Here is a 15,695-nt window from a genome sequence, read left to right as displayed (position 1 = left end):
GTCATGGAATTACAATACAATTTTTTAAATAACTTTCCTTTACCAATATGACATTGTTAAGACAATAAATAAAAAGTATAAAATAGGCTGGGCGTGGTGGCTCATGCCTGTAATCCCAGCACTTTGGGAGACCGAGGAGGGCGGATCACCTGAGGTCGGGAGTTCAAGACCAGCCTGACCAACATGGAGAAACCCCATCTCTACTAAAAATACAAAATTAGCCTGGTGTGGTGGCGCATGCCTGTAATCCCAGCTACTCAGGAGGCTGAGGCAGGAGAGTCGCCCGGGAGGCGGAGTTTATGGTGAGCCGAGATTGCGCCAATGCACTCCAGCCTGGACAACAAGACAGAAACTCCACCTCAAAAAAAAAAAAAATTTTATATATATATATATATATATATATATAATAAAAACAATGAGGGAGTTAAATTGTCAGTGGTTCTTAATTGAAGTGGACTTTAGAATTTAAAAACACTATACCTAAGTTCTACTTTGTGAAGATTGTGAGATCGGGTTGGGGCACTCATATACTTAAAACACATACATACACAACACCCCAACCCACCCCGCCACACTGAAATACACAGGTGATTCTGATGCATATAGATAGGTAAATTTTCAGCATAAAGTTTCACATGGAGAATAAGGGACATAGTCTAGCTAGAAGCTGAGCATTGCCTATGAGGCACTTTGGGTGATGAAGACCAGGCTGTTCTTAGTGTGCACCTGGACTGCTGCAGCCACTGTCTTTAGCATTTGTAGCTTGTGGGCATTCTGAGGCATCGCCCTCTGGGCAGGATTTCTCCACAAGGCGGAAGGCCTCCAGGAACTCATTGATATCGATGTGGCCATCTTTGTTGAAATCAATGCTCCGAGCAAGGTCACAGATGCAGTCATCTGTAATGTCGATATTCATATGAGAGCTGAACAGCTTCCAGGTCTGCCTGAACTCGTCCAGTGAGATGAACCCTTATCAGAGGGAGGAAATCACTTCAGTGCGTTAGTCTAGTTTTTAATGTTCATTTTCTCTGACATTCCTACAAGGACACCTGCTCCCTACTGCTAAACAGAAAGACACCCAAATCCTAGTATCTAATTTAAACTCCCAAGAGGATCACACAAAACCACTGGCTCACCAGTGATTTTCAGCTGGGAGCAATTTTGCTCCCCTCCTTCCAGGGGACATTTGGCATTGTCTGGAGACATTATTGTTTGTTATGACTAAGATGGAGATGAGGTGCTACTGGCATCTGATAAATAAAGGCCAGACATGCTGCCAAACATCTCATAATGCACAAGATGGACCCCAAAACAAAGAAGTATCTAGCCCAAAATGTCAACAGTACCACTGTTGAGAAATCCTGCATTTAATCATCTCAAACATATACTAATTTAATCTGGCCATTAAAATCCTTTGGACCCCATACAGCTATAGTCAATTGATTTGTTTACAAGCTTCCCAAGATCATTTAATTGGGAAAGAATAGTTTTTTTCAACAATGATGGGGGACAAGCAGATATTCACATGCAAAAAGAGTAAAGCTAGACACCTACCTAACACTATATAAAAAAAAAAAACTAACTCTATATGGATCAAAGACCTAAATGTAAGAACTAAAACTGTAAAACTCTTAGAAGCAAACATAAGTGTAAATCTTTGTGACCTTAGGTTATGCAACAGTTTTTTTTTTTTTTTTTTGAGACGGAGTCTCACTCTGTCACCCAGGCTGGAGTGCAGTGGCAATCTCGGCTCACTGCAAGCTCTGCCTCCCGAGTTCATGCCATTCTCCTGCCTCAGCCTCCCAAGTAGCTGGGACTACAGGCGCCTGCCACCACACCCGGCTAATTTTTTGTGTTTTTGATAGAGATGGGGTTTCATCATGTTAGCCAGGATGGTCTCAATCTCCTGACCTCGTGATCCACCTACCTTGGCCTCCCAAAGTGCTGGGATTACAGGCATGAGCCACCGTGACCGGCCTATGCAACAGTTTTATAGCTAAAAAAAGCTGTAATACCAAAAGCATAAACAACAAAAGAAAAAATAAATTGGACTTTTTCAAAATTAAAAACTTTTGGATATCAGGCTGGTCGCAGTGGCTCACGCCTGTAATCCCAGCACTTTGGGAGGCTGAGGCAGGCAGATCACAAGGTCAGGAGTTCAAGACCAGTCTGGCCAATATGGTGAAACCCCGTCTCTACTAAAAATACAAAAATTAGTTGGGCATGGTGGCAGGTGCCTGTAGTCCCAGCTACTCAGCAGGCTGAGGCAGAAGAATTGCTTGAACCCAGGAGGTGGAGGTTGCAGTGAGCCAAGATCATACCACTGCACTCCAGCCTAGGTGACAGAGCGAGACTCCGTCTAAAAAAAAAAAAAAAAAAAAAAAGAAAAGAAAATACTTTAAATACTTTCGGGCATCAAAGGACACTACCAAGAAAGTGAGAAGATGATCCACAAAATCAGAAAAAAAATTTGCAAGGCATATGTCTGATAATGTCCTAAGACCCAGAATATATGAATAACTCTTACAACTCAAATAAAAAGACAAATAGCCCAATTTAAAAATGGATTTGAATAGACATTTCTCCAAAAGAGATATACAAATGGCCAATAAGCACATGAAAATGTTCAACATCATTAGTTATTAAGGAAATGAAAATCAAAACTGCAGTAGAACGGGTATAATAAAAACTAAAAAAAACCCCCACAAAAAACAAAAATGGAAAATAACAAGCGTTGGTGAGGATGTAGAGAAACTGGAACCCTCATACATTGTTGGTGGCAATATAAATATGTACAGCTACTGTGAGAAATGGTTTGGTAATTCCTCAAAAAGTTAAACATAGAATCACCATATGACCAGGCAATTACACTCCTAGATATAAACCCAAGAAAACTGAAAACATATATTGACACAAAAAGTCACACATGAATGTTCATAGCAGCATTGTTCATAATAGCCAAAAGTAGAAACAATCCAAAGTCAATCAACTAATGACTGGATAAATAAAAGTTCTGTCCACACAATGGAATATTATTCAGTCATAGGAAAGGAATGAAAAACTGATACTGCTGCAACATGGATGAATCTTGAACACAGGCTAGGTGACATAATCCAGACACCAAAGGCCATATTTTGCATGACTCCATTTACATCAAATGTCCAGAATAAGCAAATCCATAGAGACAGAAAGTAGATTAGTGGTTGCCAGGGACTCGTGGAAGAGGGATAGGGAATGAGGAGTAATTGCTAATAGGTATGAGATTTCTTTCTGGAGTGATTAAAATGTTCTAGGCCAGATGCAGTCATTCATGCCTGTAATCCCAGCACTTTGGGAGATCTAGGTGGGTGAATCACGAGGTCAGGAGGTCGAGACCATCCTGGCTAACATGGTGAAATCCTGTCTCTACTAAAAATACAAAAAAAAAAAAAATAGCCAGGTGTGGTGCCACATGCCTGTAGTCCTAGCTACTCAGGAGGCTGAAGCAGGAGAATCACTTGAACCCGGGAGGTGGAGGTTGCAGTGATCCGAGATTGTGCCACTGCACTCCAGCCTGGGTGACAGAGGGAGACTCCGTCTCAAAAAAAAAAAAAAAAAAGAGTTCTAAAATTAGATAGTGGTGATGGTTATACAATCTTGTGACTATACCGAGAACCACTAAATTGCATACTTTATACAGGTGAATTATATGGTTTGTGAATTATGCCTCAAAAGAAACCAATAATAACATTGAAAAAAGCCTTTGGACCATTGGGGGAACAGGATGAGGATGTACAGGACCTCACCATACATTTTTTTTAGAACTTCCTGTGAATCTATAATTATTTCAAAATTTAAAGTTAAAAAAAGTTGGGGGAGTGCGGTTGCAAACGCCTTTCTATTCTAAGCACTTTTCGTTACTTTGTGGCTATCTTCGATGGTAATGTAAAGGATAGCACATCTTTCTTTCTTTTTTTTTTTTTTCCCGACAGAGTCTCACTCTGTTGCCAAGGCTGGAGTCCAGTGGCACGACCTCAGCTCACCGCAACCTCCGCCTCCCGGGTACAAGCAATTCTCCTGCCTCAGCCTCCCAAGTACCTGGGATTATGGACATGTGCCACCATGTCCGCCTAATTTTTGTATTTTTATTAGAGACTGGGGTTCTCCATCTTGGCCAGACTGGTCTCGAACTCCTGACTTCAGGTGATTCACCCGCCTCGGCCTCCCAAAATGCTGGGATTACAGGCAGGAGCCACCATGCCCAGAGGATATCACATCTTCTAATAATTATTCTTCCTATAAGAAGCTCTCATTCAGTTTGTCTTCATTCTTCTCTGCCCCACTTCTTTCTCTATGGGCTGCATATACTACTCAAGTACTTTCCTAGTTTCTGTCATTTATAAGCACTAATCTTCTTACCTTGCTCTCCAAATGCCTAAGTGGAGATGAATGAGGATGAATCAGGAAGGAGATTAAGGGTTTAAGGTAAAATACTTGCAGTGCGTCAAAAGTGATAGAATAATGAGTGCCTTTACCTGAATGATCACTGTCTATGATCCTAAAAATGGTCTCTAGGTTGGATCGGTTTCGATACAATGTTTCCAGCAAACTTGATTGTATGTTCTGCAAGAAAAAATTCACTTTCCTTCTTTGTCATATGTTTAGGCTTGTTCCAATACATAAGTAACACACAATAAACCCTGACAATCACACATTCTTGAAAAAACCTGAAAACATTTTGCCATCCCTCCATTCCCTCTACCCAGTTCAGCCCACCAAATAATCTAGTGGTTGAAGAAGCACCTCACCCATGATGAAAATCTTCTAAAATTGACTGTGGTGATGGTTGCACATACAGGTTGTGTATGCCTTGTCTGAAATGCTTGGGACCAGAAATGTTTTGAATTTTGGCTTTTTTTGGACATTGTAATATTTACCTGTACATAATGAGATATCTTGGGTATGGGACCCAAGTTTAAACACAAAATTAATTTTTGTTTCATATACACCTTATACATCAGAAAGCAAAGGTGTCAGATGTGGAATTTTTTACTTGTGGCATTGTGTTGGCACTCAAAAAGTTTTGGACTTTGGAGCCTTTCAGATTTGTTTTTTTAAACAGAGTCTCGCTGTGTTGCCCAGGCTGGAGTGCAGTGGCATGGTGTTGGCTCACTGCAACCTCTGCCTCCTGGGTTCAAGCGATTCTCCCACCTCGCCTCCCAATAGCTGGGTCTACAGGCATATGCCACCACATCCAGCTAATTTTTGTATTTTTAGAAGAGACGGGTTTCATCGTGTTGGCCAGGCTGGTCTCGAACTCCTGGCCTCAAGTGATCCACCCTCCTCAGCCTCCCAAAGTGCTAGGATTACAGGAGTGAGCCACCACACCCAGCCGAATTATACACTTTAAATGGATGAATTGCATGGTATGTAAATTATATTGCAGTAACACTGTTAAAAGAAGTACCTAGCCCAAGGTTGCACATACATTACATATTTTATAAGTAGTTATTGAATAAATACTTTTTTAAATAGGGTAAGCACCATGGTGTCGAGGAAAGAAAATGGGCCTTGAGGTAAGACAGACCTTGGCTTGAGTCCCAACTTAGTCGTTCTACGACCTCAAGCAAGTTGCTAACCTCTGTGGGCAGTGTCCTCATAAGTGTAATGGTGCTGATAATATGTACTTCTTGGAGTGGTTTTGAGGATTAACTGAGGCAATGTATGAAAACCACTTAACACAAAAGCCTGACACATAGAAACTCAAGAAATAGTTATTCCCCTTTCTCACCCACCCAGCTTTTTGGGTTATTACTAGTTGGTTGTTTCTGACTCAAGTTCTCTCTAAGGAGTATCATAGTCCACATGTGTTCTCATCCACCATTACCACACCATTACCTCGCGACTCAGTTGTTTCTTGGCCAAGTTCTTCAGCCAAGACCTGTACTCCAGCATGTTGTCTGCTGAGCTGTTCACCAGCTGTGGCCTCAGCATCCGCCATGGCAGTCCTAGATGCAACACAGACTCCACCGCTGCTGCCCAGTCACTCAAGGTGATTAAACCTACAGGTGAGAGCTAACTTGTTGCCTTGTCACCTAGAAGTCTAGTTTCCTGCCCAATGGTGTGTATATTTTTATCCTGACATCCTTCTTACTATCTGCAGGTAATAGAAATAATGGGCACTGTCACTATTTTTGTTGATAGTAGCAGAGTTGGCTGGAAGCTAGGCTTGCCAGATAAAATACAAGATGTCCAGTTAAATTTTAATTGAAGACAGACAGTAAAGTATATAAAGTGCCAAATATTGCATAAAATTATTTGTTGTCTGTCTGTAATTCAAACTTAATTAGGCATTTTACATTTTTGTTTACTAAATCTGGCAATACTTCTGCAAGCCACATAAAAGTCTTGTAAATGATATCATAAAACATTATAGATCTAGAGCATTGGTTATTTAAAAAAATTAAACCACCTAAATTCCTTAGAATATATCCACTGAAACTCTTGGAAGGCTACAGTATGTGTATAGGAAAAGATATTACTATGAATTCATAAACGTTACTGCTGTTTTTAAATAGGGATATATTTAGTCAATGTCCATTAGAAATTCCATTAATTGAGCAGACAACATTTTTAGCTTGGATAATAAATCATGAAATAGGTAAGCACACACTCAACTTCAACAAGTCAAGTCATTCGTCTTTTGCCAGTCTTACACTCTTATAACTTCTCCCACTTGTTCTTTGCTTGGTTCTGGCCATGTTATCCTTCCCTGACTCTATTTCTTTTCACCCTCTCTATTTGGCCAAGTTCGTATTTTGTTGAAAGCTTAGAATTTTAAAATTTAGTCAGAATAAATGAGACATTAAGTTGAATAAAATGGAGGATATAGCCAAAGGGGAATTTGGGTCACTCATTAAAGCAACAAATATTTATTTGCTAACTAGTGTTAAGACAGAGATTTTCTGGCTAGCTTCCTTCCTCTGTGAATCTTTAACTTGATCATTCTTACCGACTTTATCTGCATCATGCTTCTTAAATTCACTGAGAAGATCCGAAGAATGAGCAAACAGCTTCTCCCTCAGAGCTCTCAGAGCCGACTCCTCCACTCTGCTAATCCTGGGACAGGAGATGAAAAGCGACATTTTAACACACTGGTATAGATGAAATACTTAGAGATTTTACTGTTTCTACTCTCTCTTTCTTAACATATCAGTCTCCCAAGAGCTCAGTTTTTGAGGGAGAGCTCCTTTACTCTTCCCTGTTGTACACAAACAGGATGAGTATGGGGAATGCCGCTGTCCTTCCTGGTATGGGATAGTGATTAGAGAAGAAGTTCTGGAGAAAGATCACCTCTGTGGTAAAGTTATCTAATCATCCTGTGCTTCAGTTTTCCCACCTGTAAAACAGTGATTAAAATGGTACCTGTCTCTACTTCATAGGATTATTGTGAAGATTAGAATGAGTAATATCATGTACAGCACTTAGAAGAAAGCCTGGCACATAGAAAGCACTCATCAAATAGTATCCATTATCACAATTATTGTGCATTTCTTGTAATTTATTATCATGTGAAACAGAAGGCAAAATTTATGAATAAAAAAATAACACTAGTTTAGTTTTTTCATTCTTATTGGGTCAATAGAGTAATGCTGGGCACAGTACTTGGCCCAAAGTAAGTGCTCAATAAATATCTGTAGTTGAATGAACAAGAATATAAAAAGAGGCTTGGCGTGGTGGCTCATGCCTGTAATGCCAGCACTGTGGGAGGCCAAGGCGGGTGGATTCCTTGAGCCCAGGAGTTCGAGACCAGCCTTGGCAACATGGCAAAACGCGCCTCTCTACTCAAAGTACAAAAAAAAAAATTAGCCAGTCGTGGTGGCGCATCCCTGTAATCCCAGGTACTTGTGGGGCTGAGGCGGGAGGATCACTTGAGCCCAGGAGGTAGAGGCTGCAGTGAGCCTAGATCGCACCACTGCACTCCAGCCTGGGTGACAAAGTAAGACCCTGTCTCAAAAAAAAAAAAAAAAAAGAAAGAATGTAAAAAGAGATAAAAGGTAAGCATACGTTACTTGTAATGTCTTATTGAGGAACGAATTATTCTGTAAATAATGACCAGATAACCTATCTTTTCCCGTGTTAAAAGTTAAAAAAAAAAAAGGCCGGGCGTGGTGGCTCACGCTTGTAATCCCAGCACTTTGGGAGGCCGAGGCGGGCGGATCACGAGGTCAGGAGATCGAGACCACAGTGAAACCCTGTCGCTACTAAAAGTACAAAAAAAAAATTAGCCGGGCGTGGTGGCGGGCGCCTGTAGTCCAAGCTACACGGGAGGCTGACGCAGGAGAATGGCGTGAACCTGGGAGGCGGAGCTTGCAGTGAGCCGAGATCGCGCCACTGCACTGCAGCCTGGGCGACAGAGGGAGACTCCGCCTCAAAAAAAAAAAAAAAAAAAGAAAAAAAAAGTTAAAAAAATTAAATCATGTTTGATGAAAATCTTACGGCAATTGAAGGCATTTAACATGACAGTCTTTAAGTGGGCTACAATAGATCCTTAAAAGAGTGTGAACCTAACCTGGCATGGTGGCACATGCCTATAGTCCCAGCTACTTAGGAGGCTAAGGTGGGAAAATGACCTGAGCCTGGGAGGTCAAGGCTGCAGTGAGCCAAGACTGTGCCGCTGCACTCCAGCCTGGACAACCAGAGTGAGACTCTGTCTCCAAAAAAAAAAAAAAAAAGTTGCGAACCAGTTAGGCATGGTGGCTCATGCCTATAATCCCAGCACCTTGGGAGGCTGAAGCGGGAGGATCACTTGAGGCCAGGAACTCAAGACCACCCTGGGCAACACAGCCAGGCTGGGTTTCTTTACAAAAAAAAACTTTTTAAAATTAGCCAGGCGTGGTGGTGCATGCCTGTAATCTCAGTTACTTGGGAGACTATGGCAGAAGGATCGCTTGAGCCCAGGAGTTCAAGGTTATAGTGAGCTATGATCATGCTACTATACTCTGGCCTTGGTGACAGAGCAAGGCCCTGTCTCTACAAAAGGAAAAGAAAGTGTGAACCACCTAAAACTCACCCCAAATTTCACAGGTATGTGAGCATATGTGAATCTTTTGCAGACAATTTGTCGTTTTATCAGAGGCTAACAGAAGCATGAGACTCCTAAAAAGTTTAAGAACCACTAGTTAGACAAAGCATTTAAGCTGCTCCTGGTAATCTGTAGTCATGGAGAGTTATGCAGGGATGGAGTAGGGCAATGCCCTTGAAAGCTATCTGGATGTACAAGGCTTTCCTGTCCCTACGTCAAGCAACACTTAGTAAGCACTTACTAAATGCAGAGCTCTACATGGATTATCTCATTAAATCCCTCAACACTCATTGAAGAAAGAACGATAACATTAAGTCCATTATGCCCATTACAGACAGAGATAGTAATTAGGTCGAGGTCACATAGCTACCAAGGAGTGAGGCCAGATACCTGTTTGGCTATGCTAGCTCCAAGCTGACTCTCTATTATTGTGAGAAGTGGATTGAAACAAAAAGTAAATGGACTCTGACTAAGGATTCCTCTAAGAAGAGCGTGTTATCAGGCCAGGCATAGTGGCTCACACCTGTAATCCTAGCACTTTGGGAGGCCAAGGCAGGAGGATCGCTTGAGCTCAGGAGTTTGAGACCAGCCTGGGCAGAATAGTGAGACTTCGTCTCTACAAAAAAATTAAAAAATTAACTGGGCATGGTGGCGCATGCCTGTAGTACCAGGTAGGAGGTAGCTCAGGTGGGAGGATCTCTTAAGCCCAGCAGGTCGAGGCTGCAGTGACCTGTCATCATGCCACTGTACTACAGCCTAGGTGACAGAGCGAGACCCTGTCTCACCAAAAAAAAAAAGAAAAAAATTAAGAAAGAAAAAAAGAAAAACTAGCATGTTATCTTGGGTTTATGGACATTGAAACGTCATCAATTATGGCTGCTCAGAGACATTTCCCTCCTTTTTTCTAAGTTCTCCATGTGCTTCATACAGTTGAAGTCACCAGGTAAGTGATTTCTGGGTAAATCAGGTGATGTTGTACTTATTTAATGCAATCAATGAGGGTTTCAAAGAGCTGAATGCTTTTTTTTTTTTTTTTTTTTTTTTGAGACGGAGTCTTGCTTTGTCGCCCAGGCTGGAGTGCAGTGGCTCGGTCTCGGCTCACTGCAAGCTCTGCCTCCCAGGTTCACGCCATTCTCCTGCCTCAGCCTCCTGCGTAGCTGGGACTACGGCGACCGCCACCACGCCCGGCTAATTTTTTTGTATTTTTAGTAGAGACGGGGTTTCACCGTGTTAGCCAGGATGGTCTCGATCTCCTGACCTCGTGATCCGCCTGCCTTGGCCTCCCAAAATGCTGGGATTACAGGCGTGAGCCACCGCGCCCGGCCCGAGCTGAATGCTTTTTGACTATCTTATTGAAACACACTATTTCTAGGATTCCCTACAGTGACTCTTTTTGCAGTGACAACCCCTAAATCCTATGGGATCACAGTTCTGTGCTCCAGGTACCAAGGCTCACCCCTGGAGATTCTAATTCGGTAGGGCTGGGTGAGGCTCAAATGGCTGATTTTTTATAAAGCTCCACAGATGATTTTGCTGCACAGTAGGTCTGACATTCACTTGGTGGGTTTATATTTTTACATAATTCTTCTTTTTAAGTGAGGCTGGCCTATATTTAATAACTTGAGAATGATTTAAAATAATGCACTTTTATAGCACTCACACAAGGGTAAATGCTAAATACTAACATGTTCTCTATCCACCTGATTTATGCTAGCTTTGCCGATCTTAATTTCTAACTGTTAGGCTGAATACTTAAAGAAGCATGTTCAATAGCACTAAAACTGTATCTGTTAGCATCTTATATACTCTGAGGCCATCTTCGCTGTGGGAGGCAATATTGCATAGACATTAAAAGTGTGGGTTGTGAAATAGAATTGCCTTGGTCAAGGACTACCTTCACTCAAGGACTAGCTGTGTGACCACAGGTCAGATGATTTAACCTCAGTTCTTTAATAATCTCTTCTACAAAACTGAAATTAATAACAATATCTGTTGCATAAATTTACTGTGAGACTACCCATATAAATTCTTTATAACATTTTGTGGTTGTAATCTCTCAACTAAGAACTCAGAATCATCTCAAAAGCTACCATTTATTTATTTATTTATTTTTATTTTACTTTATTTTATTTTATTTTTGAGACGGAGTCTTGCTATGTTGCCCAGGCTGGGCTGCAGTGGCGCGATCTTGGCTCACTGCAACCTCCGCCTCCTGGGTTCCAGCAATTCTCCTGCCTCAGCTTCCCAAGTAGCTGGGATTACAGGTGTGTACCACCACGCCCAGTTAATTTTTTTTTATTTTAAGTAGAGACGGGGTTTCACCATGTTGGCCAGGCTGGTCTCAAACTCCTGACCTCAAATGATTCACCCGCCTCGGCCTCCCAAAGTGCTGGGATTACAGGCGTGAGCCACCGCGCCCGGCCAAAAGCTACCATTCAAATAGTATTATATGCTTCCTTCCAGCAAGAAAGGGGTCTCATTAACAAATCTGTGCACTGAATTTCACCTGCCATATCTCCAGACAGCGAAAGAACCTCTGGCTGTGGCTTGTAGGGGTAACACAAACCCGTTAAAGATGAGAGAAAATAGAAGAGTAACTTCAGAAAGACTTAGTGGTTTAGTAAGCAGACTTTACCCAAGACGCAGCCATGGAGAATAATTTCTTCTTCTTCTTTTTCTTTTTTGTTTTTGTTTTTTTTGGGACAGTCTTGCTCTGTCACCCAGGCTGGAGTGCAGTGGCACAATCTTGGCTCACTGCAAACTCCACCTCCCAAGCTCAAGCCATCCTCCCACCTCAGCCTCCCAAGTAGCTGGGACTACAAGAGTACGCCACCACATCAGGCTAATTTTTGTATTTTTTGTAGAGATGGGGTTTTGCCATGTTGCCCAGGCTGGTCTGGAATTCCTGGGCTCAAACTATCCTTCTGCCTTAGTCTCCCAGAGTGCTGGGATTACAGGCATGAGCCACTATGCCCCACTGACAATAATTTCTTCAGAAAACAAATTTGTTGCTCCCTAATAGAGCTATTAGGAGTGTGTGGAGGCGAAGGAAGAGACTCCTACTCTAATGTCTATTGTATTAATAGAACTTCATGCTGACATAGCCAAATTCTGAATTCTCACATAGAATTTGAATAAATATAACGTTTGACACTTCATTCAAAGATTCTATGAACACTGTAATTTTTTTTTTTTTCTGAAAATCACTCATTGAAAAGTCTTGCCTTTGCCTCATGGTGAGTGTGTGGGTCACCTTGTTAGCTTGATACTGCACGATATGTGGGGTCAGGGCTGGCCCCAGTTTGACATAGGCCCCTCTGTTGCTGCCAACTTCATAGTAGTTGGAGGCAGAAAAGATCGTTAATACCTACATCAAAACAGAAGAGAGACAGGCATTCACATTCACTGAAGAAACCTTCACCCTCAATCCTATGTGGCCCAACTCAACTGCAGAAGCTGCTGTTTCTCCTAGTGCTCATCTGGGAATCCTTTTCTTTCTTTCTTTCTTTTTTTTTTCTAAAGTCATCAATGCTAATAGGGCAAGAGTTGTGACTCAAGTCATAGAAATTTGAATTCCGATAGTTTCACAATGTATCTTCTTCACATTTTTATCCCAAGTGAAAATAGCAAGGGTTATAGAAAACACCATATTTCCTTCAACTTAGAGGACATCTGGGTCTGATAAACCAGGATGGCCATTACAATGAGCAGGAAGATGAGTTCTGAGAGCTGATGTGGTGCCTTAAAGCAGAGTTTCTTACGGACTGTTGTGGCTCCTCAGGTGCTGTATGAAAAAAGTTTTCACAGTCAATACGTTGGGAAATGCTAGATACTGTATCTCTTCCTGAAGATTTACAGTGGCAGGAAACTAAAGGTTCTCAGAAGTCCTGCAATAAAGAAACTTGTACAGTATAACCAGTGGTATTAGGTGAGACAAATATTGTAGGATTTGGAGATGTCCAAAGATTAGTCAGGATGTTAATTGTGCTCCTGAGAAAACAAATGATCCTGAATCCCTGCCTGGGGAGCGACCTGAAGAATAGAGGTGTGGCTGAGAAAACACTGGCCTTGTATTTCCATTCATAAAATGGGACCATGTCAGTCAGGGTATTGGTGGACAGTGGCCTTAATCAAACTTTGGGTTTTAAAGAGGATACAAGAGTCAAGGATAAATGACTGTAAAGGATCTAGTTGCTTTGAGCAAGTAGGTAACAAATACAAGGTCTGTAGGTTGTTAGAAACTGAGAGCCTTTGCTCATCCAGGCCTGAGCCCTTCGGGCTACTTTGGTGACACACAAGCCTGTGGTGCTGCAGAGGGAGCACCCACCTTGCGGTTGTGACAGAATTCATAGCCTTCAGGTTTGCATTCGTGTGAACGGATCAGGAATTGCAGGTTGTATTTTTGTAGCAACTGTTGTGTCACATCAGGCCCAAAATAACAGCCTCCTCCTCGAATAGTGTTGGCCTTGCAGCCCTCTTGAGCCATGGGATCACTCCACAGGATATCTACAACCTGAGAGGACCAAGAGATGATTTCCTTCCCAAAAACGAGATACATATTCATCCACAGTCATTCAAATGAAAGGAAGAGGAGGAGGAAAATATTTGAATAAAAATAAGTGAATAAATGTCCATGCAAGCAATATTTGACATACATTTATATTTTGGACCTCTAAAGTTCCAGAATTTCTTATTACTCACAAAATGAATGTGTGCATGCATACATATTTGTTGACAAGCATATACCCACTTTCTCGAAAATAAATCTGATATGAAAGCTCAATATGTAAAACAGATGAAGTTGCCCTGCTAGAAGCCTTGATCATGGCCGGTAGTCTTCAGTCAGTGCCAATGCTCCAGGCTACTGGACGTTTGCCCTAAAGAGAAGGCGCAAGTCCTGGGACTGGCAAGAGAGTCTCTTGCATATTCACAAGACCCCAGACGTGGTCCTGGGAAAATGCAATCGACATTTTATTTCTTAAAGTAGTTTAAGAATTTTTTTTTTTTTTTTTTTTTTACAAATTGCAGAAGAGGCCAGGCATGGTGGCTCACACCTGTAATCCCAGTACTTTGGGAGGCTGAGGTAGGTGGATCATTTGAGGTCAGGAGTTCAAGACCAGCCTGGTCAACATGTGAAATCCCATCTTTACTAAAAATACAAAAAAATGAGCCAGGCGTGGAGGCACACACCTGTAATCCCAACTATTCAGGAGGCTGAGGCAGGAGAATCACTTTAACCCAGCCAGGAGAGAGAGGTTGCAGTGAGCCGAGATAGTGCCACTGCACTCCAGCCTGGACGACAGAGCGAGACTCCACCTCAAACAAACAAATAAATAAATAAATAATTGCAGAAAAGCTGAGCAATTTTTCTAGCACTTCAGATTCTACCCTATTATTAATACTCAGGAAAATAATAACTGCCAGTCATATAATACTCAGATGAAATAACTGAATAATTTTGATTATTGACATTTAATACTTTCTTTTCTTTTCTTTTTTTTTTTTTGAGACAGAGTCTCACTCTGTTGCCCAGGCTGGAGTGCAGTGGTGCAATCTTGGCTCACTGCAACCTCTGCCTCCCAGGTTCAAGTGATTCTCCTGCCTCAGTCTCTCGAGCAGCTGAGATTACAGGTGTGTGCCACCATGCCTGGCTAATTTTTGTATTTTTTAGTAGAGACAGGATTTCACCATGTTAACCAGAGGCTGGTCTCAAACTCCTAACCTCAGATGATCCTCCCACCTCAGCCTCCCAAAGTGCTGGGATTACAGGCGTGAGCCACCACACCCAGCCAACATTTAATGCTTTCTAAAAGTACTTTTGTAAAAGAAAAACTTCATTTGATTTGTAAATATCAAGACATTAGCACTGAGTCAGTTTGCAAAAGGAAAGACCTATACTTTATATTTATTTTATTTTATTTTTTTGAGACGGAGTCTCGCTCTGTGGCCCAGGCTGGAGTGCAGTGGCGCAATCTCGGCTCACTGCAAGCTCTGCCTCCCAGGTTCATGCCATTCTCCTGCCTCAGCCTCTCCGAGTAGCTGGGACTACAGGCGCCCGCCACCACGCCCAGCTAATTTTTTTTTGTATTATTAGTAGAGACGGGGTTTCACTGTGGTCTCGATCTCTTGATCTCGTGATCCGCCCGCCTCAGCCTCCCAAAGTGCTGGGATTACAAGCGTGAGCCACCGCGCCCGGCCTATACTTTATAATTTCAATTCTAAATTGGTGTTGAAGCCCAGATCAATAACTCTGAGAGAACATAAACTAAACTCACCATCTCTTTCTCTGAGGCTTCTAGACTCAAAGTCAGCTGCAACCTCTCTTTCTCACTACCTTCCATCCAATCAATCAGCAAGTTCTGCTAATTTTAGCTCTTCAATAATTCTGAATTTCTTTCTTTCTTTTTTTTTTTTTTTTTGAGCCAGAGTCTCGCCCTGTCGCCCAGGCTGGAGTGCAGTGGTGCGATCTCGGCTCACTGCAAGCTCCGCCTCCTGGGTTCATGCCATTCTCCTGCCTCAGCCTCCTAAGTAGCTGGGACTACAGGCACCCACTACCACGCCCGGCTAATTTTTTTTTTGTACTTTTAGTAGCGACAGGGTTTCACCGTGGTCTCGATCTCCTGACCTCGTG

The 15,695-nt window shown here is 42.1% G+C and overlaps 1 protein-coding gene across 1 annotated transcript in view; it reads right to left on the bottom strand.

Moving 5' to 3' along the window:
- Window positions 1-652: 652 nt before the first annotated feature.
- Window positions 653-15,695, bottom strand: part of PPEF2 (protein phosphatase with EF-hand domain 2) — a 35,777-nt gene continuing 20,734 nt past the window's right edge. Inside the window, exons 11-16 of the mRNA XM_055296209.2 lie at window positions 13,392-13,577; window positions 12,289-12,431; window positions 6,992-7,098; window positions 5,878-6,041; window positions 4,515-4,602; window positions 653-969 (exon numbers count right to left, since the gene is read on the bottom strand). Of these exons, the coding sequence (XP_055152184.2) occupies window positions 716-969; window positions 4,515-4,602; window positions 5,878-6,041; window positions 6,992-7,098; window positions 12,289-12,431; window positions 13,392-13,577 (942 nt within the window). The 3' untranslated portion in view covers window positions 653-715. The remainder of the gene's footprint in view (window positions 970-4,514; window positions 4,603-5,877; window positions 6,042-6,991; window positions 7,099-12,288; window positions 12,432-13,391; window positions 13,578-15,695) is intronic.

This window comes from Symphalangus syndactylus, chromosome 10, assembly GCF_028878055.3.
Source record: "Symphalangus syndactylus isolate Jambi chromosome 10, NHGRI_mSymSyn1-v2.1_pri, whole genome shotgun sequence".
NCBI classification, from domain to species: Eukaryota; Metazoa; Chordata; class Mammalia; order Primates; family Hylobatidae; genus Symphalangus; species Symphalangus syndactylus.
Note: the sequence above shows the minus strand (reverse complement) of the source record. Positions and strands in the feature narration are given on the sequence as shown.